Here is a 23640-nt window from a genome sequence, read left to right on the forward strand (position 1 = left end):
TGGCAACTTTTGTCATTTCATTTACTGTCTATTTACATTCAGCTGAAAATTCTGGTATTTGACCAGCTTTAGGGCTCCCAAAACGGTGAGTCCCTGCTTTCTGTATGCACTAAAAGAAGAAAAAAATCAAAAATGAAAAGGTATTAGAAATTGATGGAGGGGGTCCGGCAGCGCACTAACCCTAAAAAGAGCGGCCGGTTCCTGGGCCGCACGTGTGTGTCCACTATCATCCCGACTGTTTTTAGAACATGTTGTGCAAGATGTGTATCGATGTTGATTTACAGAGTTAATCGAACCGATAGAGCCATATTTTGTGTGAAGGGCTCAGAAAACTTCCAAAAGATCGATCATATGTCAGCAGGGAATGAGCCTTCTGGAAGCAAGATTATAATTAAACCGCTTTGTTTTTGGACCTTCTGAAGTTCCACTTACGGGGTCCAAGGACGCCTCATACATGAAAGTTGGGGCCCAGGACCCTCATACATGAAAGTTGGGGCCCAGGACCCTCAAGGTGGAAGAGGAGACCTCAGCTATAGGTTTTATGTGGAATTAGTCCACAAACAAAATGGTCAGCTGGTCAGTCCTATAGGTTTTGATTGTATTTGTTGTTAACAAAAGCCATTGGGAAGCAATGAATTAATTAGAGTCAATATTGAATTTGCTCCTTAACCTTTTTCTCATACTTAAGTTGAACTTGTTCTTCTGACAGCACCCCCAGTGATTCTGGACATGGTGGAACATGAGAAGTGAGTCATTTTGTTGTCATCACAATTAAACCACTTTTAACACCCCCATCCCCCCCCCACAAAAGGGAGAGGAGGGTTTATATAGAGGAGGGTGTAAGCAAGCCTGAGCCGCAACAATATTCAGAAAGAGGAAAATGGTTTAAATATGTTAATGCAGGTATTCTTTTTGCTAATCATTTGAATGCAAGTTCCTCAATTGTTTGTTCTCATCTGAATTTGAAGTCACGGACAGACACATGTAAGGTTCATTCAATTGTCTTTTTGATTGGAACAGCACAGGCCTATATAAATCTGTCATTGTCAGTTTATTAAATAAAAGTCAATGTATTACAATCAAATAACAATAAACTTCAAAGGTTTTATCATATTAGTTTTATTGTTTGTTGTTAATTACCATCAGAGTTTAGACAACCATTCATAGAAACTAACATCAGAAAGAATTAACTGTCCTTGATATTATAATTTTGAACTGCATGCAGTTACAGTTCTACACAGTGAGTCTTGGCATGATATGATTTCTAATATATTTATATAGTTTTACATGAACAAAAATCTCCGCTAGTTCCTGTTTTTATGTACAGACTAGATCACTTCTTTTGGGCAAATTGTTGTGTTCAAGCTCTGCATGGTGGGAAAGGGGAGATTAATATGTGGACATGATTATTATTACAGTGGACATGATTATTGTTACAGTGGAACCCCCCTTTTAAGACCTTGATTTTTCAGATTTTCTGTTGATAACATTGGTAAACGTACCCCGGTTTTAAGACTCCCTTGTTTTTATATGTCTTGATTTTCTGTTGATAACATTGGTAAACGTACCCCGGTTTTAACACTCCCTTGTTTTTATGTCCTGATTTTCTGTTGATAACATTATAAACGTACCCCGGTTTTAAGACTCCCTTGTTTTTATATGTCTTGATTTTCTGTTGATAACATTGGTAAACGTACCCCGGTTTTAACACTCCCTTGTTTTTATATGTCTTGATTTTCTGTTGATAACATTGGTAAACGTACCCCGGTTTTAAGACTCCCTTGTTTTTATATGTCTTGATTTTCTGTTGATAACATTGGTAAACGTACCCCGGTTTTAACACTCCCTTGTTTTTATGTCCTGATTTTCTCAGATTTTTTGTAGGTCTTAATTAAAACGTGGGTTCGACTGTATTACATTGCAATGTGAGTAACTGTTCTGTGGTGTACAGAGGACAGACGGCCCTGCACAAAGCAGCGTGGTATCAGCGGAGAACCATCTGTCACATGTTGGTGGCTGCAGGGGCGTCCCTCACACGCCTTGACTTCCAGGTCAGTGATTAATATATCTGAACTTTGACACTGTAGATAGCTGACTCTGTTCAAGATGCCGTACAGTCAGAAGAACTTGTAGCACGTCTGGGTTATATTCCGTATGTTTGGGGGTGTATAGGTTTCACTCTCTTTCTTTGTTTGTCTGTTTGTCTGTCTGTCTGTCTGTTTGTCCCTACTTTTACTCACGTATATCTCTGGTTGTTCTTTTTTCTGTCGATAGCGTGTTTTCTTCTGTAGACTAGCATGCATTATGCATCTGTAGTTGTCAGCCACTGGTGAATTGAGACAGAAAAATATGAAGAAAACGGTCATCATAGTTCCAACTGTGTGTAATCTTGGGGTACATAGGTGCATGTGGGGTCCAAAACCTGTAACCGACAAAACAGGCTCACCCTGTGGCGCGAGATACATCATATATTACAAGCAGCTGACAGTATACATAACTCCATCATCATCGCTTGGCTTTGCGAACTAAGATCTACGAACAGATTCTAAGGACCACGTTGTCTGCAGGCATGCTCATGGCTGACGAGGCCAATGCAGGATATAGGCAGGCAGCTACGCAGATGTCAATGTCACGCTTATGATTTTTGAAGTACTAAAAACAATCTAGCTGTTCCATACTGCGTCAACATTGACAATTTTTTTTAATTTTTGTGGGACTAAATATCTGTTCCATACTGCGTCAGCATTGACAATTTTATATAATTTTTGTGGGACTAAATATCTGTTCCATACTGCGTCAGCATTGACAATTTGTTATAATTTGTGTGGGCCAAACTGAGATACTGCGTCAGCATTGACAATTTTTTATAATTTTTGTGGGACTAAATATCTGTTCCATACTGCGTCGGTATTGACAATTTTTTATAATTTTTGTGGGACTAAATATCTGTACCAATTACTGCATCATCATTGACAATGTTGATTGAATATACCGTCTATCTGCTTGCAGGGCAACTCACCCCGACAGCAAGCGTTGAAAGCAGAGGACAAGGAACTGGCAGCATACTTGGAAAGTAAGGCTCTTGTGGGATTTTGCTGTTTCACATGCTGTACTTCTTTCTTTTCCATGGATCTTCCACCTGTTTCTTCTTCTTGTTGCCGCTACACCACCCGTTTCTTCTTGTTGCCGCTACACCACCAGTTTCTTCTTCTTGTTGCCGCTACACCACCTGTTTCTTTTTCCTGTTGCCGCTACACCACCTGTTTCTTCTTCTTGTTGCCGCTACACCACCCGTTTCTTCTTGTTGCCGCTACACCACCTGTTTCTTCTTCTTGTTGCCGCTACACCACCCGTTTCTTCTTGTTGCCGTTACACCACCCGTTTCTTCTTGTTGCCGCTACACCACCAGTTTCTTCTTCTTGTTGCCGCTACACCACCTGTTTCTTCTTCTTGTTGCCGCTACACCACCTGTTTCTTCTTCTTGTTGCCGCTACACCACCTGTTTCTTCTTGTTGCCGCTACACCACCTGTTTCTTCTTCTTGTTGCCGCTACACCACCTGTTTCTTCTTGTTGCCGCTACACCACCTGTTTCTTCTTCTTGTTGCCGCTACATCACCTGTTTCTTCTCCTTGTTGCCGCTACACCACCTGTTTCTTCTCCTTCTTGCCGCTACACCACCTGTTTCTTCTCCTTGTTGCCGCTACACCACCTGTTTCTTCTTGTTGCCGCTACACCACCTGTTTCTTCTCCTTGTTGCCGCTACACTACCTGTTTCTTCTTTTTGTTGCCGCTACACTACCTGTTTCTTCTTGTTGCCGCTACACCACCTGTTTCTTCTCCTTGTTGCCGCTACACCACCTGTTTCTTCTCCTTGTTGCCGCTACACCACCTGTTTCTTCTCCTTGTTGCCACTACACCACCTGTTTCTTCTTTTTGTTGCCGCTACACCACCTGTTTCTTCTTGTTGCTGCTACATCACCTGTTTCTTCTTGTTGCCGCTACACCACCTGTTTCTTCTCCTTGTTGCCGCTACACCACCTGTTTCTTCTTTTTGTTGCCGCTACACCACCTGTTTCTTCTTGTTGCCGCTACACCACCTGTTTCTTCTCCTTGTTGCCGCTACACCACCTGTTTCTTCTTCTTGTTGCTGCTACACCACCTGTTTCTTTTTCTTGTTGCCGCTACACCACCTGTTTCTTCTCCTTGTTGCCGCTACACCACCTGTTTCTTCTTCTTGTTGCCGCTACACCACCTGTTTCTTTATCTTGTTGCCGCTACACCACCTGTTTCTTCTTCTTGTTGCCGCTACACCACCTGTTTCTTCTCCTTGTTGCCGCTACACCACCTGTTTCTTGTTGCTGCTACACCACCTGTTTCTTCTTCTTGTTGCCGCTACACCACCTGTTTCTTCTCCTTGTTGCCGCTACACCACCTGTTTCTTCTTCTTGTTGCTGCTACACCACCTGTTTCTTTTTCTTTGTTGTTCATTTCATTACTTTGTCCCCTCGCTGAACTTAAAATGTCCAAACGGACCCAGTTCATGACTCGGAATAAGATGAATAAGAAGAGTTGTTTTTCAGGAATCATGTTGGATCTATAGGATCATGCTTTAATATAGCTGGTAATTACAAAGTCCACACAAAAATCTCTGTTTTTGGATTTGTGGTAATTACAGTTTAAAATCTTCTTAATTCAAGTAAAAGAGTCAAAACCCTTCAAGAATTTTTTTTATCTTATCAATTATACCTGTTGAAATATCATTGACAAAGCTATCTATGCCTACTGAAAATTTAATGCTTGTATATTTGTTATCACTGGTTTAAACTTCATTGCAGGTGCGTGCAAGCACGCTAGTTATTTTCTTAAATCTCTCTGCTTGCAGACCAAGAACATTTCCAACTGGTTGTGTCTGAAGACCAAGAGACAGCAGTATGACCTTGAACTTCCGTCACCTTGCCCACCTGCATAATGTGCCATTTCAACCAGAGGACACAATTAATTCCCTTCACTTTCTGGATCTGACCCAGCGGCTTGACCTTCCACCTCTGACCCAGTATTTTGTGGCCTTCTGGAGACCAGAGACAATGGGGTCAGTCTCTTTGAAACGGCTGCAGCGGCAGTAATGTCCACGACCTTCGGTGTGAGAGAAATGACCTTGACCTCCTGTGAAACCAGTACCTTTCGGGTTCAACCTCTGTACATTTGGCCTTCCATGGGAGGACTGGAGCGTCCTTCACCTTTGTATGACACAAGTGCCCTTGACCTTCCACATGTATTCTGTGTTACCTTCATGTTGATGACATGCTTACATGTATGGCTTTTTTTTCATCCTCGTCATTTTGATACTTCCAGCACTTAAAGCAAATAGTATTCCACATGTTGTATGACTTGCAATTGCCACTGTGAGATACCCATTGTTGCCCGTGGTACTGTGTCAAAATCTTCTTGATGCAAGGTAAAAGTGTTTCAATAAAATAATATTCCATTTTGATTTTTCTTTGTGTAAAAGTATAGTTTAGTACTGTCTCTTCACGTTCACATTGTATTTATCATTAAAGGAGTAATGACTTCCTAAAACACTTATGTCATTGTGATCAGTACAGTGGGGAAACCACTACAAACTTGAACTGACAATGTCCAAATTTGAAAGGATTTTTAACTTGTCAAGCTCACATGTAATATGTTGGCTTCCTTACATGTAGAGAAACGGTCAGTTGTGATGTGGACATGCATAGGCCTTTTTCCTGGATATGGCTGGTTAAAGATTCCGACATCAATCACGTCAACCCCCACAGATCTATCCAGGCTTTTACATTGAGTAAAATCTCCAGGCTTTTACATTGAGTAAAATCTCCAGGCTTTTACATTGAGTAAAATCAGCCTTTTTCTTGGACATGCACAGACGGAAACTCAGCTGTCTTGATGCTTCTCCACACTGAATTGATTTAGCTGACTGACACAGGTCTCTGGTAGGAAATTCATTCAGCAAAACATTTACACTCTGCACAAGACATCGTCCGGGCTGTTGATTGTTTCAGTTGAAGAATGCTCTCATCTCATGTTGATTGAGTGTTTCAGTTGAAGAATGCTCTCATCTCATGTTGATTGTGAGTGTTTCAGTTGAAGAATGCTCTCATCTCATGTTGATTGAGTGTTTCAGTTGAAGAATGCTCTCATCTCATGTTGATTGTGAGTGTTTCAGTTGAAGAATGCTCTCATCTCATGTTGATTGTGAGTGTTTCAGTTGAAGAATGCTCTCATCTCATGTTGAGTGTGAGTGTTTCAGTTGAAGAATGCTCTCATCTCATGTTGATTGTGAGTGTTTCAGTTGAAGAATGCTCTCATCTCATGTTGATTGTGAGTGTTTCAGTTGAAGAATGCTCTCATCTCATGTTGATTGTGAGTGTTTCAGTTGAAGAATGCTCTCATCTCATGTTGATTGTGAGTGTTTCAGTTGAAGAATGCTCTCATCTCATGTTGATTGTGAGTGTTTCAGTTGAAGAATGCTCTCATCTCATGTTGATTGTGAGTGTTTCAGTTGAAGAATGCTCTCATCTCATGTTGATTGTGAGTGTTTCAGTTGAAGAATGCTCTCATCTCATGTTGAGTGTGAGTGTTTCAGTTGAAGAATGCTCTCATCTCATGTTGAGTGTGAGTGTTTCAGTTGAAGAATATGCTCTCATCTCATGTTGATTGTGAGTGTTTCAGTTGAAGAATGCTCTCATCTCATGTTGATTGTGAGTGTTTCAGTTGAAGAATGCTCTCATCTCATGTTGATTGTGAGTGTTTCAGTTGAAGAATGCTCTCATCTCATGTTGATTGTGAGTGTTTCAGTTGAAGAATGCTCTCATCTCATGTTGATTGTGAGTGTTTCAGTTGAAGAATGCTCTCATCTCATGTTGATTGTGAGTGTTTCAGTTGAAGAATGCTCTCATCTCATGTTGATTGTGAGTGTTTCAGTTGAAGAATGCTCTCATCTCATGTTGATTGTGAGTGTTTCAGTTGAAGAATGCTCTCATCTCATGTTGATTGTGAGTGTTTCAGTTGAAGAATGCTCTCATCTCATGTATTGCCTGCATGGACAGATCTTGATGGTAAAGAGTGATGGCTTCCACCAGGAGAAACCTAGCTAAGCTTCAAATGCATACAACTACAAGGAAAGTGAAGTGTCTGAGGCAATCAGATTATTTCTTTTCCCTGCAAGCTAGACTGATCTGTTTCTCAATTTTAACATTTTAGTTTTCTGGTGTGGTTTTTTTTTCTTTTATTGTTGTGTCTGTCAAGCACTTTAAAGAAAAGTGAAAGGCACAATGTATTGAAATGTGTCTATGTGCCTGTTTTACACAAGACGACAATCTGCAATCATTCCAGGTTTTTCACAGTCATTATTGGCAACGTTTAAGTTGTTATGACTATCAAATATTTGCCCTAGCAGTAAAGTGATAACTGAATTTTGCACGCCAAAATGTTGTCTGCACGTTTGATAAAACATATTGTTCCAGTTGTTGTTTTGTTGGTGGTGTATGATAAAACATATTGTTCCAGTTGTTGTTTTGTTGGTGGTGTATGTGCACCGGCTTCTCTGAACAATTTGCATATGTGTGCAAATTTAACATGATAGTGTTTCAACGTGAGGTTGAGCTTCAGTTTCTATAGGCTATAAATAAGGCTTCAAAACAAGAGTTTTTACTCTTACTCAATTTTGTTTTCAAGTTTTTTTTAGCACGCTTTCAGTGGTGAGAATGACGTGTTATGTTGCTGCTGTTGTTGCCGGCATATGTGTAAACAAGACAACACCAGATCTTCAAGGATTTCACAAATGTATATTCAACTGTTGCAGCAGGAGGAATGAATCTGCATGTGAAGCCCATATTTTAAATTAGAAGGTTTAATTATTATCAGAGGAAACAAATTACTACACATTTCAGATTAAAAGGCACTGTAGATAAATGACAGGGCATAGCATAAGGTTAGGAATACTGTGGATAGTGACATAAAAGAATTAAGAAATAAACTAATCTGTGATTAGCATATGTACACGTTTTTAACGGAAACCGCCCCCCAATGGGACATTGACACTGTCACTCACACTAATCGTACCATCACAGTTTGGCACCAGAAAATGCTGACTTAAATTTGATGATTATACATAATGTAATTTTCATTATTGTTAATTGTCATTGTTTAGGCTGAAAACAGCCACAGGAGAACAGTGTTTTGCTTCTTGGTTTTTTGTAAATAATGAATGGTTACATGGAAATGTGTCCACATTAGCATAGTTATCCACAAGTACATGAGATGATTTGACAATGATTTAATATACATTAAAATGTTTAATGACATAATTATCAAAAGCATGATGTGAAATTTCCACCTTCAACCATATATCCTATGAGCTGAACGATGATGCAGCTTAGCTACCTGCCAGCAAAATATCAATGACGGTCCCCAACACGCATTGTACCTGTCCTTCAGAGGCTAACAACATCAGTATGCCTTGTCTTGGGACAGGAACCATCAGCAGACATGCAGCTACAAGCACAATATTGTGAAGTTGAAGTTAGCTGTCCCACATTCTCTTTTATCATTAAAATTAGTCATAATTACAGTTTTAGAAACCATTCTATCCTACCAAAGTACCATTTTTATTCAAAGGGAATTTATAACTGTGCTAGTTTATGGCGAGAAAGTCAAAACGCTGTACTAATGATGGTCCATCAGTGCAGGGTGACGCAGTTGTCCCCCCTGTTACAGGGGCCCTGGAGAGGTTGTCTGCCTTGAGCACTGAGCTATTTATAGATTAGTGGCTGTAAGACACTTGTGCATTGTGGAGAGCTGTGGTGTTTTTTTGAGAAATGAAAAAAAAAGTGTTAGGGTCGGCGGGAAATAATAGGGTCAGTCGGGTTACCCTAAACCAACATGTATTTTTGTTTGGCTATAGCCCAACTCGCCCTTGATTACTAAACTGGTTTCAAAAGTAACTTAATAAGAGCTCATTTTGGCACACTAGTGTTATCTTACTGGGTTCATTCAGTTATAATTAGGGATATATTTCACAGATAATTCTGTTGGTTGGATGTCATTTGGAGGGGTTGACGTGTGGAAAATTACCAAGGCTATATATATAGTAATTAACTGTTGTGTCTTCACTGTCGTTAATTGTGGTCATTTTTATTGACTGGATTCTCGCTGTCGCAAAATGACTTGGATGTGCACTGAGGCAGCTGCCATGTACTTGTGACTTGATGTCTGTCTTTTCAATCCATGCAATCGCTCGCATCATCTAAAGATGTGAACGTGTGCAAAGTAACACACACTGTCTCCAGCGACATTATAGGTACAGGAGAGCTATATATAGCTGCTTGCATAGATTCAAATGATATTGTACCAGAAATCATTGCTTTCAAAACAAACCTACGGTATGCTTCTGTCCTTTGTATGGTTTTGTTTTATTTTGGGGGGATTTTCTTTCGAGTTTGATACCATTTTTAATACATGCTTTGTATCAAGCACTACCATTTTATTTTTAATTCAAAAAGGACCAAAACACATGTCATATATGCAATATGTTTCACCTTTGTGGCAATTACTTTCCTGACACGGCACCATCACTTGCAATTCTCTGTGTGTCAGCATTTGTGGGTGCATACGTCCGTTGATCCGGTTATGACAGTATGTTGTAGATCTCTTTAACACAAATGGCACGTTGTTTGCATGTTTGAAATATCTAACAGTGATACACATGTATGTATTTTCCTTATTGTTTTTCAAAATAAATCAGTTTTCTGTGAAAGATTTTCATGCATCATTGCAACTCTTTTTATCCAGTTTTCAACCTATATGATCAGCGTGTCTTATAGATAAACTAAGTAGACTGAAAAAAATGAACATTTGGCACGCAGAAGAAGTTCTTTCTTTGAAACAGTATCAACTGCGGGCAAGCTGGTTTTGCTTCAAGCAGTTATATCTTAATTCCCTTTTGTTTGTGATTTTAGTTTTTAACCATGAAGATTTCAGAAGCAAAATACCATCATGAATTTAATTGGTTTGAATTGGAGGTGAACAGTTCAGCTGCTTCCACAATTAACAGCCTGCACATTGCATTTTTCGGATAGAATTCAAGCTACACTTCTGTCATAAGAGATAATTCTGTAGAAAATTACCACACAGCTACAATTGATTTACTAGTCATAAGAATTAATTCTGCAGAAAATTCTGTTTCTTGACAGTAATTAGCAGCTGGGTTGGTAGATGGTGTTAATTCATGTGCAAGGTCAAGGTTGTTTGTAGTGAGCGTAACAGCCTGGATGATGGTGTGATGGTTGTTTGTAGTGAGCGTAACAGCCTGGATGATGGTGTGATGGTTGTTTGTAGTGAGCGAAACAGCCTGGATGATGGTGTGATGGTTGTTTGTAGTGAGCGTAACAGCCTGGATGATGGTGTGATGGTTGTTTGTAGTGAGCGTAACAGCCTGGATGATGGTGTGATGGTTGTTTACATGATGTTTACATAGGGAAGAAGGGTATCTGATCCAGATCTGCACATTCCATTCTGTGTTTGTAATTGTGTTATTTACATGCCTTTTTTCTGTAAGGGTACCTCAGTGTTGCACTTGATGTGCTAGCAGCAGTCAGCGTTTAAACTGCATGGTTTTCTGGGTTTTAATAAGGCACTCTTTGAATGGTTTAACATCTACTTTGAGCTTTCTTTTCTTTTTCTTGTTTTCCATTTTGTAGAGAGAAAATTTCTCTCTCTCTTTCTCTCTCTCTCTCTCTCTCTCTCTCTTTCTCTCTCTCTCTCTCTCTCTCTCTCTCTCTCTCTCTCTCTCTCTCTCTCTCTCTCTCTCTTCTCAATGTTAACAGTCATATAAGAACTTGTATATGAATGAACATTTTGATGGACAGTATTCAAAAGAAATATAACTAAACTATTCCATGTGCACCTGACATTAATGTGAGTTAAGCAATGTTTTGTATCGTGTCTGTTACCACTATTGCTGGCACCAATGCGTTTCGTTTGATGAGCTTGATAATATCATAAAGTCGAAGCATATTATTATGTCAGTTTATTATTGATAATTAATTGTCTCCCTTCATCCGCTAATCTACCTTTACATCCTTATGCAAAGCACAGTGAATTGGTGTCACCTTGATGTTTGTTTGGCTTTCTATATATTCATCGTCTGTATATCAAGTTCACAGTATCACTTCTTCTTTGACCATGCAACGAACGTAGAAAAGTCAGGTTTTGCTACATCAAATGATTTTGAAGACTGTATGTGTCGGTGTATTAATTACATAGTTTTTCCTGGTCATGTACACTGAATGAAGTGAAACAAAAATCATTATAGGTTTTGATTATTTTATATCCTTAAACGAAAGTGTGTTTGGCAAGCTAACCAGTCACACGCACACACAGAGACACACACACACACACAACACACACACACACAAACACACACACACACTTTTTTTCCACCGTTTTATAAGTTTGAGTTGTGTCATCTATTCAGCTCATGTGAGCAATGGTAAAACAGACAATTCATAGTGTTGATTTAAGCAGTACTAGGTATAGTTTTCCAAAGATTTTAAAAGAGTTATAGCTCACAATTATTTCTGCCACTGTGAGGATTTGTTGTGCTTTTTCCCATAATGTTGTTTCCGTGAAGAAAATGCAAACTTCATGGTCTACCCAGAAACAAATGTCAATGTTTATTGTGCCTTGCCTCTCAGAACACTCTCACCCTATGCACCCGGACCTTTGCCCTTTGACCCTGTTTCTGTCTAATGAATATTCATTGTATGTTTCTGTGGTGCGAGTATTCATTACCTTGATCACCTGTGGATCCTATAAATTGCAGTGCAACGTACGTGTCACCTTTAAATGCAAGGGTCACTTATTTTTCCCTGTTTTTTTTTTTTAATTCTTTTCTTTTTCTTTTTTTTTCTTTCTATTTCCTTTTTTAATTCAACATTGTTTTCTATGACAGATTATTGTCTCTCACAATGTTCTGACACTGACACACACAATGTTCTGACACTGACACACTGACACTGACACACACAATGTTCTGACACTGACACACACAATGTTCTGACACACTGACACTGACACACACAATGTTCTGTGAGTGAGTGAGGCTTTAGGTGAAACATCTCTGTCATTTGTACTACATTGTACGTGTAGTATCCTCTTAGTTTTCTTTCAACTTGAAGGCATTGAAAGTAGCACAGTTAATAACATGAAGAAATGGACAGCTCTACAATAAAAGGAGGTTTTTATATGGGTGATTATTACACTTCAACTCTGCACTTTCATCTCTTATTTAATGTTGACATGTCAGATCTTCTCAACTGTCTGCTACATGTCACTTTTTCTACACAAATGCAGGTATGGATGATTTTGTTATACATGTAATATTATTTTGGGGTGTTTCTTTTTTAGGATAAAGTTAATCTTAATTCCTGTGTTATAGTTTCTGCAATGCAGTGTAATATCACTCAAAGCAGTAACAATTATCAAGGGCTAAGTGTTTGCTATTTTAATTAGCTTCTTTGATTTTGTTTGTAATATAGAATGTATAGAATGCATACTTGCAGCTATTACAGTTTTACCCTTTTTCTTTTTTTGATTTATACTTCAGTACTAAATTAAAGGATTCAGTTGGTTTTAGGCTCAGTATTAACTATGATGCTGGTAAGCATGTTATATGTAAAGTAAATCATTTTGTGAAGCTTGTGTTCTGTTGTGGTAAACTTGTAGGTAAGAACTGCAGAAAAGGTCTTCAGCGTAAAAATATGAAAAAAGGTCAAACGCTGCAAGCATTACATTTTCTTTACCCTGGTTTCTGGCAGTAGTGTTGCACATTTTCACCAGTACCCAGGCATATGTTCAATATCTATGAAACAATGCAGAATTCTTTGTTGTTATATTTGGTATATCTTTTTGTCCTGGGGAGTGTCCTTGGGGAGTGCCCTTGGGGAGTGTCCTTGGGGAGTGTCCTTGGGGAGTGCCCTTGGGGAGTGTCCTTGGGGAGTGTCCTTGGGGAGTGTCCTCGGGGAGTGCCCTTGGGGAGTGTCCTCAAGGAAATGGCTGCTGTCCCTCAGCCACAGAATGGCACTACCCATTTTTTGTCTCCCTTATTCCTGCATGCTTGTATTCATGTTTTCCAAGTTTGGACACCAAGGAGATTGATCAGTCTGCACAAAGTTGACTCTGGGAAATAAATCCTTTGCCGAATGTGGGTCCCGAACACGCATCAATAACAACAACTGGTTTTAAAGCCAGCGCTGCTACCAACAACTATTCCCAGCCTGTTGCCAAAATGTGAAACACTGTCGGATCAAACAGATTTTTTGTCTCCAGCAACTCAAAGCCCATGCTTAACTCTGTTAAGATAGGTTTAAGTTTATGGAAGGTTTAATTATACACAAAACAAAACATTCACAAAATGAAACTTTGACCTTTCGGTTATTAGTTATACCATTATTTAAGTTCAGGGCAGAAAAGAGGGTGTCTTGTTTTGATGCATATTCAATTATATTTGTGACACTTCAATTGATTGATTGATTGATTGACACTGACTTGTTTGGGTTTCTTTCCTTGTGTGGGTTTCTTTCATTGGGTTTCTTTCATTGTGTGGGTTTCTTTCATTGTGTGGGTTTCTTTCATTGGGTTTCTTTCATTGTGTGGGTTTCTTTCATTGGGTTTCTTTCATTGGGTTTCTTTCATTGTGTGGGTTTCTTTCATTGGGTTTCTTTCATTGGGTTTCTTTCATTGTGTGGGTTTCTTTCATTGGGTTTCTTTCATTGGGTTTCTTTCATTGTGTGGGTTTCTTTCATTGTGTGGGTTTCTTTCATTGTTTGGGTTTCTTTCATTGTGTGGGTTTCTTTCATTGTGTGGGTTTCTTTCATTGTTTGGGTTTCTTTCATTGTGTGGGTTTCTTTCATTGTTTGGGTTTCTTTCATTGTGTGGGTTTCTTTCATTGTGTGGGTTTCTTTCATTGGGTGGGTTTCTTTCATTGTGTGGGTTTCTTTCATTGTGTGGGTTTCTTTCATTGGGTGGGTTTCTTTCATTGGGTGGGTTTCTTTCATTGTGTGGGTTTCTTTCATTGTGTGGGTTTCTTTCATTGTTTTTGTTTTTCTCCTTCTGTACACTGTAACCCTGTTTTTTGTGTTTAATTTTTAATCCAGCTCAACATTCTTACCTTGCAATAAATCAAAACCATATATGAAGCCAAATTATTATAGCTGTAAATAGAGAATACTACATGGCTTGCTGTGTCCTAAAAGATTTACACGAGGTTGTTTTTTTTTAAATATTGAACTGCGAGCGAAAGCGAGCTGTTCACTATTTGAAAAAGCAACGAGTGTAAATCTGGTACAAAACAGCAAGCCATGTAGTATTCTGTTTATCCTACATACTGTACTTGCGTGTATTTTACTGAAAATGTCCTGCAGTCGAGGCTAAATTGAAGACGCTTGTTTTGGAACCTCGATCTCTTCTAAAGCCTCCTGCAATCTATTACACGTCAAAGCAAAGAAACGTCACTCTGAAGGTGTGGCGTGACGTGTTAGTCCTAAAGATTCATCGAGGGTAATTAGCGAGCGCAAGTTTTGTTTCTATAATGACGTTTGTCTCGGTGACTTTGGCATCTTAAAAAGTGGAAAAACAGGTCCCTGCCAGACTTGCTTGACATGACCTCAATCACATGATATACACATGTGTGATTTGAACGATTATTATCTCACGGGTGTCTCTCTCACGTATGTAGGATAATAATGATTAATATTCATGATTGTTGTGAATGATAATATATTTCGGTATACAACGGTGGTTAAATACTAATCCTTTGAAGTGTATTTTGATTGATCTGTTACCTCAAGAGAATGCTGCGATGATGAATGATGAGAGAATGATGAGAGATCTCTGTGCAGCGTGTGTTTTTTTTCTCTTAGTAAACCATCATTATTGTCATAAATATGTTGAGTATTCTTCATATAATGATTACCGTAGAACCCCCCTTTAAAGCCGCCAACACTCTAAGAAAATCACATCTCAAATGGGAGGGAGTCTTTAAATGGAGATGAATGTAGAGACATTAACAGAAAGTCTGAAACGAGGGCCTTGAAAGGGGGCTGGGCCTTGAAAGGGGGCTGGGCCTTGAAAGGGGGCTGGGCCTTGAAATGGTGGTGGGCCTTGAAAGGGGGCTGGGCCTTGAAAGGGGGCTGGGCCTTGAAATGGTGGTGGCCGGGCCTTGAAAGGGGGCTGGGCCTTGAAAGGGGGCGGGGCCTTGAAATGGTGGTGGCCGGGCCTTGAAAGGGGGCCGGGCCTTGAAAGGGGGCTGGGCCTTGAGATGGTGGTGCTAAAAGGGGGGTTCCGCTGTACACATTTCATTTGTATTATTACCCAGAAATTCTGTGTGCGGTCTAACGGCTTATACAATGTACTACAATGGCTTTGTTCACTGCTCGTCAGACCTGCGTGGAATTTGTAAGCAAGTGGAAGCAAAAACGGGTTGATTTTGATTTTATTTCTTTTCTTTTTCTTCTTATTTTTTTTTTATAACCTTGATGGAAGTGAATGAAACGACCTTAAAGCCAGGTTTTTTATAACCTTGATGGAAGTGAACGAAACGACCTTAAAGCCAGGATTTGTGAGGAAGGTAGGCGTTGAAATGGATGATCTCTCAAAACTGGTTTTTGTGACAGCTATTTCAACAAATAAAACTTAACAGAGAAATTCTGAAACTGTGACCAGTATAGTTATGTCATATGCTAGGGATCGTTTGACCGGAATGCAAAATAAAAACGTGTCAGTGGTGTTTTTAAGAAAACCTTGCATCTGTTAGTTACCTCCCTAAAAAGGACACCTTCTGTTGTCCCTGTCTACTACTTAGACAAACATACCTGTCATGAGAGGACATCTACACTGTAGGGACAAACATACCTGTCATGAGAGGACATCTGCACTGTAGGAACAAACATACCTGTCATGAGAGGACATCTACACTGTAGGGACAAACATACCTGTCATGAGAGGACATCTACACTGTAGGGACAAACATACCTGTCATGAGGACATCTGCACTGTAGGGACAAACATACCTGTCATGAGAGGACATCTACACTGTAGGGACTCTTTTGACTAGTTCCAGGGTAATTGTCTTTTTGCCACAGGTATCACTGTGTCAGGTTCTGATAGGACACATAGATGTTTCATCCATTGTCACCACAGGTATCACTGTGAGGTTCTAATAGGACACATAGATGTTTCATCCATTGTCACCATAGGTATCACTGTGAGATTCTAATAGGACACATAGATGTTTCATCCATTGTCACCACAGGTATCACTGTGAGGTTCTAATAGGACACATAGATGTTTCATCCATTGTCACCACAGGTATCACTGTGAGATTCTAATAGGACACATAGATGTTTCATCCATTGTCACCACAGGTATCACTGTGAGATTCTAATAGGACACATAGATGTTTCATCCATTGTCACCACAGGTATCACTGTGAGATTCTAATAGGACACATAGATGTTTCATCCATTGTCACCACAGGTATCACTGTGAGGTTCTAATAGGACACATAGATGTTTCATCCATTGTCACCACAGGTATCACTGTGAGATTCTAATAGGACACATAGATGTTTCATTCATTGTCACCACAGGTATCACTGTGAGGTTCTAATAGGACACATAGATGTTTCATCCATTGTCACCACAGGTATCACTGTGAGATTCTGATAGGACACATAGATGTTTCATTCATTGTCACCACAGGTATCACTGTGAGATTCTAATAGGACACATAGATGTTTCATCCATTGTCACCACAGGTATCACTGTGAGATTCTAATAGGACACATAGATGTTTCATCCATTGTCACCACAGGTATCACTGTCAGGTTCTAATAGGACACATAGATGTTTCATCCATTGTCACCACAGGTATCACTGTGAGATTCTAATAGGACACATAGATGTTTCATTCATTGTCACCACAGGTATCACTGTGAGATTCTAATAGGACACATAGATGTTTCATCCATTGTCACCACAGGTATCACTGTGAGGTTCTAATAGGACACATAGATGTTTCATTCATTGTCACCACAGGTATCACTGTGAGATTCTAATAGGACACATAGATGTTTCATCCATTGTCACCACAGGTATCACTGTCAGGTTCTAATAGGACACATAGATGTTTCATTCATTGTCACCACAGGTATCACTGTGAGGTTCTAATAGGACACATAGATGTTTCATCCATTGTCACCACAGGTATCACTGTGAGGTTCTAATAGGACACATAGATGTTTCATTCATTGTCACCACAGGTATCACTGTGAGGTTCTAATAGGACACATAGATGTTTCATCCATTGTCACCACAGGTATCACTGTGAGGTTCTGATAGGACACATAGATGTTTCATCCATTGTCACCACAGGTATCACTGTGAGGTTCTAATAGGACACATAGATGTTTCATCCATTGTCACCATAGGTATCACTGTGAGATTCTAATAGGACACATAGATGTTTCATCCATTGTCACCACAGGTATCACTGTGAGGTTCTAATAGGACACATAGATGTTTCATCCATTGTCACCACAGGTATCACTGTGAGGTTCTAATAGGACACATAGATGTTTCATCCATTGTCACCACAGGTATCACTGTGAGATTCTAATAGGACACATAGATGTTTCATCCATTGTCACCACAGGTATCACTGTGAGGTTCTAATAGGACACATAGATGTTTCATCCATTGTCACCACAGGTATCACTGTGAGATTCTAATAGGACACATAGATGTTTCATCCATTGTCACCACAGGTATCACTGTGAGGTTCTGATAGGACACATAGATGTTTCATCCATTGTCACCACAGGTATCACTGTGAGGTTCTAATAGGACACATAGATGTTTCATCCATTGTCACCACAGGTATCACTGTGAGATTCTAATAGGACACATAGATGTTTCATCCATTGTCACCACAGGTATCACTGTGAGATTCTAATAGGACACATAGATGTTTCATTCATTGTCACCACAGGTATCACTGTGAGGTTCTAATAGGACACATAGATGTTTCATCCATTGTCACCACAGGTATCACTGTGAGATTCTAATAGGACACATAGATGTTTCATCCATTGTCACCACAGGTATCACTGTGAGGTTCTAATAGGACACATAGATGTTTCATCCATTGTCACCACAGGTATCACTGTGAGATTCTAATAGGACACATAGATGTTTCATCCATTGTCACCACAGGTATCACTGTGAGATTCTAATAGGACACATAGATGTTTCATCCATTGTCACCACAGGTATCACTGTGAGGTTCTAATAGGACACATAGATGTTTCATCCATTGTCACCACAGGTATCACTGTGAGATTCTAATAGGACACATAGATGTTTCATTCATTGTCACCCAACTTTGATTAGAAAGGATGTATGTCCTTATTGGTCATTAAGTTTTTGGGGTGGTGTTTTTTCTTAGGGTTCTCAAAAAAGCATTGAAATTCAATTCATTAGTGACTTGTATCATTCCAACACGTATCAACACATGTACATACATGTACTAATGTTTTATGATAGACAACCCTGTAAATTAGTTTCTGCAGAGTTGGGATGGGTGACTAAAGATGTGCGTGTCCACTCTGTGTAATGTTTTGAATTGTTTGTACCATTGATGACGTGACGGTATTCTGTATGTAGCATATCCTGACAGATCTATTTTGTAATGAATTATTTTATTGTCATGTTGTATCTGGCATTGTGTGATTTTATTTCTCGGTTAGCCATCTTCACTGTGATAAATACAAGAATGGAAAATGTTTCACAGCAACTGAATGTAATGGCGTCTGTTTTTATCTTGCTCTTGTGTGTGTCTGAGTATATGTGCTGTCTATTTGTCATTTTAAAGAGAGAATGTGTGTGTGTGTTTGTCACAGTGTGAGTGAAAGTACATGTGTCTCAGTCTGTGTGTGTGTGTGTGTGTGTGCATGTGGCACACTGTGTGTGTGTGTGTGTGTAAAAGTACATGTCTCACAGTGTGAGTGTCTGTATAAGTATACGTGTTTCATTCACAGTCTGAAGGTATTGTGTCTCACACTGGTCTGTGTGTGTGAAGGTGTTTGTGAATGTGTGTGTGTGTGTGAAGGTGTTTGTGAATGTGTGTGTGAAGGTGTCTGTGTGTGTGAAGGTGTGTGTGAATGTGTCTGTGTGTGTGAAGGTGTTTGTGAAAGTGTCTGTGTGTGTGTGAAGGTGTTGGTGAATGTGTCTGTGTGTGTGAATGTGTGTGTGTGAAGGTGTTTGTGAATGTGTGTGTGAAGGTGTTTGTGAATGTGTGTGTGTGTGTGACGGTGTTTGTGAATGTGTCTGTGTGTTTGAAGGTGTGTGTGAATGTGTCTGTGTGTGAAGGTGTTTGTGAATGTGTCTGTGTGTGAAGGTGTTTGTGAATGTGTCTGTGTGTGAAGGTGTTTGTGAATGTGTGTGTGAATGTGTCTGTGTGTGTGAATGTGTCTGTATGTGAAGGTGTTTGTGAATGTGTGTGTGAAGGTGTTTGTGTGTGTGTGAAGGTGTTTGTGAATGTGTGTGTGAAGGTGTTTGTGAATGTGTCTGTGTGTGAAGGTGTTTGTGAATGTGTCTGTGTGTGTGTGAAGGTGTTTGTGAATGTGTCTGTGTGTGAAAGTGTTTGTGAATGTGTCTGTGTGTGAAGGTGTTTGTGAATGTGTTTGTGTGTCTGTGTGTGAAGGTGTTTGTGAATGTGTCTGTGTGTGAAGGTGTTTGTGAATGTGTCTGTGTGTGTGAATGTGTCTGTGTGTGTGAAGGTATTTGTAAATGTGTCTGTGTGTGTGAAGATATTTGTGAATGTGTCTGTGAAGATATTTCGTCTGTTTAAAGTCACAACCACACATCTCAATTTTAGCCATTTTGAGTAATGCTCGATTGAAATGTTCAGCCACACACCAAAATTCCAGTTTTTCAAATAAATACACAAGATTCCGCACATTGGTAGATATTTGTGCATTTTTATTACTGATACAGTTTTTTTTTGAAAATGTGTACAAGAAAGATGCACAATATACATTTAAAACTTATATTTGGTTCTGGTTCTGAGAAGACAGCATGAACAATGAGTTGTTGTTATGCCACAAGCAAACACCTCCCCGTTGTAAGGTTGTGGCTTTTCTGTGAGCACCCAGCTGAGATCAGGCAGTTATGCCACAAGCAAACACCTCCCCGTTGTAGGGTTGTGGCTTTTCTGTGAGCACCCAGCTGAGATCAGGCAGTTATGCCACAAGCAAACACCTCCCCGTTGTAGGGTTGTGGCTTTTCTGTGAGCACCCAGCTGAGATCAGGCTGTTATGCTACAAGCAAATACCTCCCCGTTGTAGGGTTCTGCTTTTCTGTGAGCACCCAGCTGAGATCAGTCAGTCAGGCCACAACCAAGTATCTCCCCGTTGTAGGGTTGTGGCTTTCTGTGAGCACCCAGCTGAGATCAGTCAGTCAGGCCACAACCAAGTATCTCCCCGTTGTAGGGTTGTGGCTTTCAGAATTGTATCTCACTGGTTTCTGGTAAATAGGATACTGGTGTAGAGAAATATGATTGTGGTATGAGCAGAATACTGATTAATTTGGGGGTGGTAACAACAACATTACAATGAGTCGATGAAGGCTTGTGGGCTTTATATTTCATTTCCACGGACTGTCATTGACAGCGTCAGAACCTAACACAAGACAGTTGCAGGGTTATGGTTGCAAACTTTACTTTGATTATAAGCAACTTTTGGGGCAATAACCAAGCACTGGCTTTGGGGTAACCCTTCGGTTTTTGTGTAGGGTTCAAAATATCAAACCGTTTCGGTACTCAACTTGTGAAACCTATTATTCCAAGTATTTGCACTCCCAAGACAACATTCATACCTGACATTCACAATGTATTCAGACATTATACCAAAATCTGGTAAGGGTTCTGGTTGTAAACTGTGTACCAGTGTTTGCGCATTAATAGCATGCTGTTAGTACATGTTTTGTCAGTATGTACAGTAATAATCTAAAGTGGTCAGTAAATACAAACAGGTGAAAAAAATGACCGCTTACCTGGATACACACTGATTATCCGATGTGAATGGTTATTTTCTTCACAGGCACAACACAAGTCACTCACAGTTATTTTGCAGGAAGAAAACGTGTCAAATATAGGCACAAGACAATATGATTCCGAAAGTTTAACTGACGTTAATTTGAAATTAAGTAGTTCACAGATAGAAATTCAAGTTCAATTGACACAAAATGTGTTTGGCATTGAGGGTGAGATGTCCACAATACTCTGGTGTCGACGGCTTGAAAATATTTTCACCCTTCTTTTGCTGTAGTCTGCAAGTACCAAGGGCAAGAGCTCATTGCGGCACGGTTGGCCTAGTGGTAAGGCGTCCGCCCCGTGATCGGGAGGTCGTGGGTTCGAACCCCGGCCGGGTCATACCTAAGACTTTAAAATTGGCAATCTAGTGGCTGCTCCGCCTGGCGTCTGGCATTATGGGGTTAGTGCTAGGACTGGTTGGTCCGGCGTCAGAATAATGTGACTGGGTGAGACATGAAGCCTGTGCTGCGACTTCTGTCTTGTGTGTGGCGCACGTTATAAATTATGTCAAAGCAGCACCGCCCTGATGTGGCCCTTCGTGGTCGGCTGGGCGTTAAGCAAAAACAAACAAACAAAGAGGTCATTGGCTGCTGTGTTCCAAACACCACCTTCCTACATGGCATAAATCTGTGCGAGGGCTTCGTCAGTCATAGTGCAGGTGAAGAAGCTGATGTCATGTTGAATGTTTCGCCTGAGGTGCTGACACAGAGCTGCCCTCAAGGAAACAGTATCATGGGGTTGCAGATGCAGAGACGCTGCTTTGAAGAAACAGTTCCCGTCTGCGTAAACTGGGCACTTTTCCATCCCATTGTTGGTCAGATGGCGATTAAGACGCTTGTTGTGAAGACGGACCTTGTAGTGAGTGTTGGCTGTGACTCTCTCCAATTGCAGCAGCAAGCCCCTCGTTATCGCCACCTGTACATAAAGAATTAAATTAATCTTTAAATTCCAGCTGGAATAATGCAAGCAAGCAAGTTCTGTCATTCACTGCTGGACAAAACAAGCTGTATTAACAAATATGTGCTCTTCGTCATCTTTTCTGCTGCTTGGTCAACTTTACCACCGTATAATAAAATGCTTGCACATAAACAATACCTGTATTCCATCTGTTATTGTTAAAACAAATTACTGATAATTATATATGTTTAGCTCCCCAAACAAAAATGTTAATTTGGCGTAAATTAAAGCACCTTCTGAGAAATACGCCTTTGAAAAAAATGCAGCAATACCTGTACTTTGTGATGGCAAAGGGTCTGCAGTGTCAGTGATGATGTTGACAAAAATGTCCTCGTCACACTCTGACCATGTGTCCTCATCCATTGTTTTTTTTAGGTAGGTTCAGCAAATGCCTAGACCACAAAGAAAAACATCAAATAAAATAAAATCAAGGTTGGTTTGTGTGTGTGTGTGTGTGTGTGTGTGTGTGTGTGTGTGTATGTGTGTGTGTGTGTGTGTATGAAGAAAACAAGAAAAGCAATTGTCTTAAACCTGAATATCTGAGAGAGAAATTAAATATTTTCCCTGGGTAAGATACTCAGCTGGCAGTCATCAATTCCTTTTGAATTAGGATAGACAAACAGGAGTGAGAGAGAGAGAGAGAGAGAGAGAGAGAGAGAGAGAGAGAGAGAGAGAGAGAGAGAGAGATAGTGAAAGAGAGAGAGAGAGAATGAGAAAGAGTGGGAGAGGGAGAGAGAGAAAGAGAGATAGATAATGAGAGAGAGAGAAAGAGTGGGAGGGAGAGAGAAAGAGAGAGATAGTGAGAGATTGAGAGAGAAAGAGAGGGAGAGAGAGAGATAGATAGTGAGAGAGAGAAAGAGAGAGAGATAGTGAGAGAAAGAGAGAGAGAGAGATAGTGAGAGAGAGAGAGAGAGAGAGAGAGAGAGAGAGAGAGAGAGAGAGCGAGAGAGTGAGAAAGAGTGAGAGAGGGAGAGAGAAGTGTTAATCAAAAACAGATATACATCTCCTTTCTGGAAGTTTCATGTTTTTACCATTTAATACACTGACACTGACAGACATTAATTTAAAATAGCCCACCCTGATATGGCCCTTAGTGGTCGGCTGGGCGTTAAGCAAACAAACAAACAGATTTAAAATAGCATTTCAGTAAAGTAAGTGTAACATTACTTGACAAAAAGGTTCCTACACAAGTGCAAAGTGTATAGGATTGATCACCGCTCTTCATCGGGTGAGAAATGAAATAGACTATTAATCAATCATTACATTGTTTCTAGGCTAGACATCACAATGTGAACATTTCACATGTCAACCATAATGATTACTAACTGACACGTGTACTGACAGTATCAACACTTTTATCAACATTTAACTGAAGTTAACATTCATTTAACTGATACTTACCACAAGAAGAAGTGTAAATCTGAAGTTTCTCCACAATAGTCCCAAGTCAGTTTTTCCTCAAGAAAATTCCAGAGCAAAGTGAAATTGTACACAGC

General features: G+C 39.9%; 1 protein-coding gene and 2 long non-coding RNA genes across 3 annotated transcripts in view; 2 read left to right on the plus strand and 1 right to left on the minus strand.

Annotated features, from left to right (window-relative positions):
• The window catches only part of LOC138961360 (diacylglycerol kinase zeta-like), a gene marked incomplete in the record, with an annotated part of 101795 nt that extends 95682 nt beyond the window's left edge, over nucleotides 1-6113 (plus strand). The window contains 4 exon segments of the mRNA XM_070332972.1: nucleotides 710-746; nucleotides 1952-2051; nucleotides 3010-3073; nucleotides 4884-6113. Coding sequence (XP_070189073.1) covers nucleotides 710-746; nucleotides 1952-2051; nucleotides 3010-3073; nucleotides 4884-4936 — 254 coding nt within the window.
• Nucleotides 6114-15227: 9114 nt separating this feature from the next.
• LOC138961362 (uncharacterized) lies at nucleotides 15228-18894 on the plus strand. The gene is made up of 3 exons (XR_011454159.1): nucleotides 15228-15246; nucleotides 15323-16194; nucleotides 16867-18894. It is a non-coding gene; the product is annotated as an uncharacterized lncRNA (long non-coding RNA).
• A 1167-nt stretch (nucleotides 18895-20061) lies between these two features.
• LOC138961363 (uncharacterized) lies at nucleotides 20062-22607 on the minus strand. Its single transcript, XR_011454160.1, has 2 exons — nucleotides 22417-22607; nucleotides 20062-22102 (listed from the first exon to the last, which is right to left on the minus strand). It is a non-coding gene; the product is annotated as an uncharacterized lncRNA (long non-coding RNA).
• Nucleotides 22608-23640: the final 1033 nt, after the last annotated feature.

Source organism: Littorina saxatilis, linkage group LG3, assembly GCF_037325665.1.
Source record: "Littorina saxatilis isolate snail1 linkage group LG3, US_GU_Lsax_2.0, whole genome shotgun sequence".
NCBI lineage: Eukaryota > Metazoa > Mollusca > Gastropoda > Littorinimorpha > Littorinidae > Littorina > Littorina saxatilis.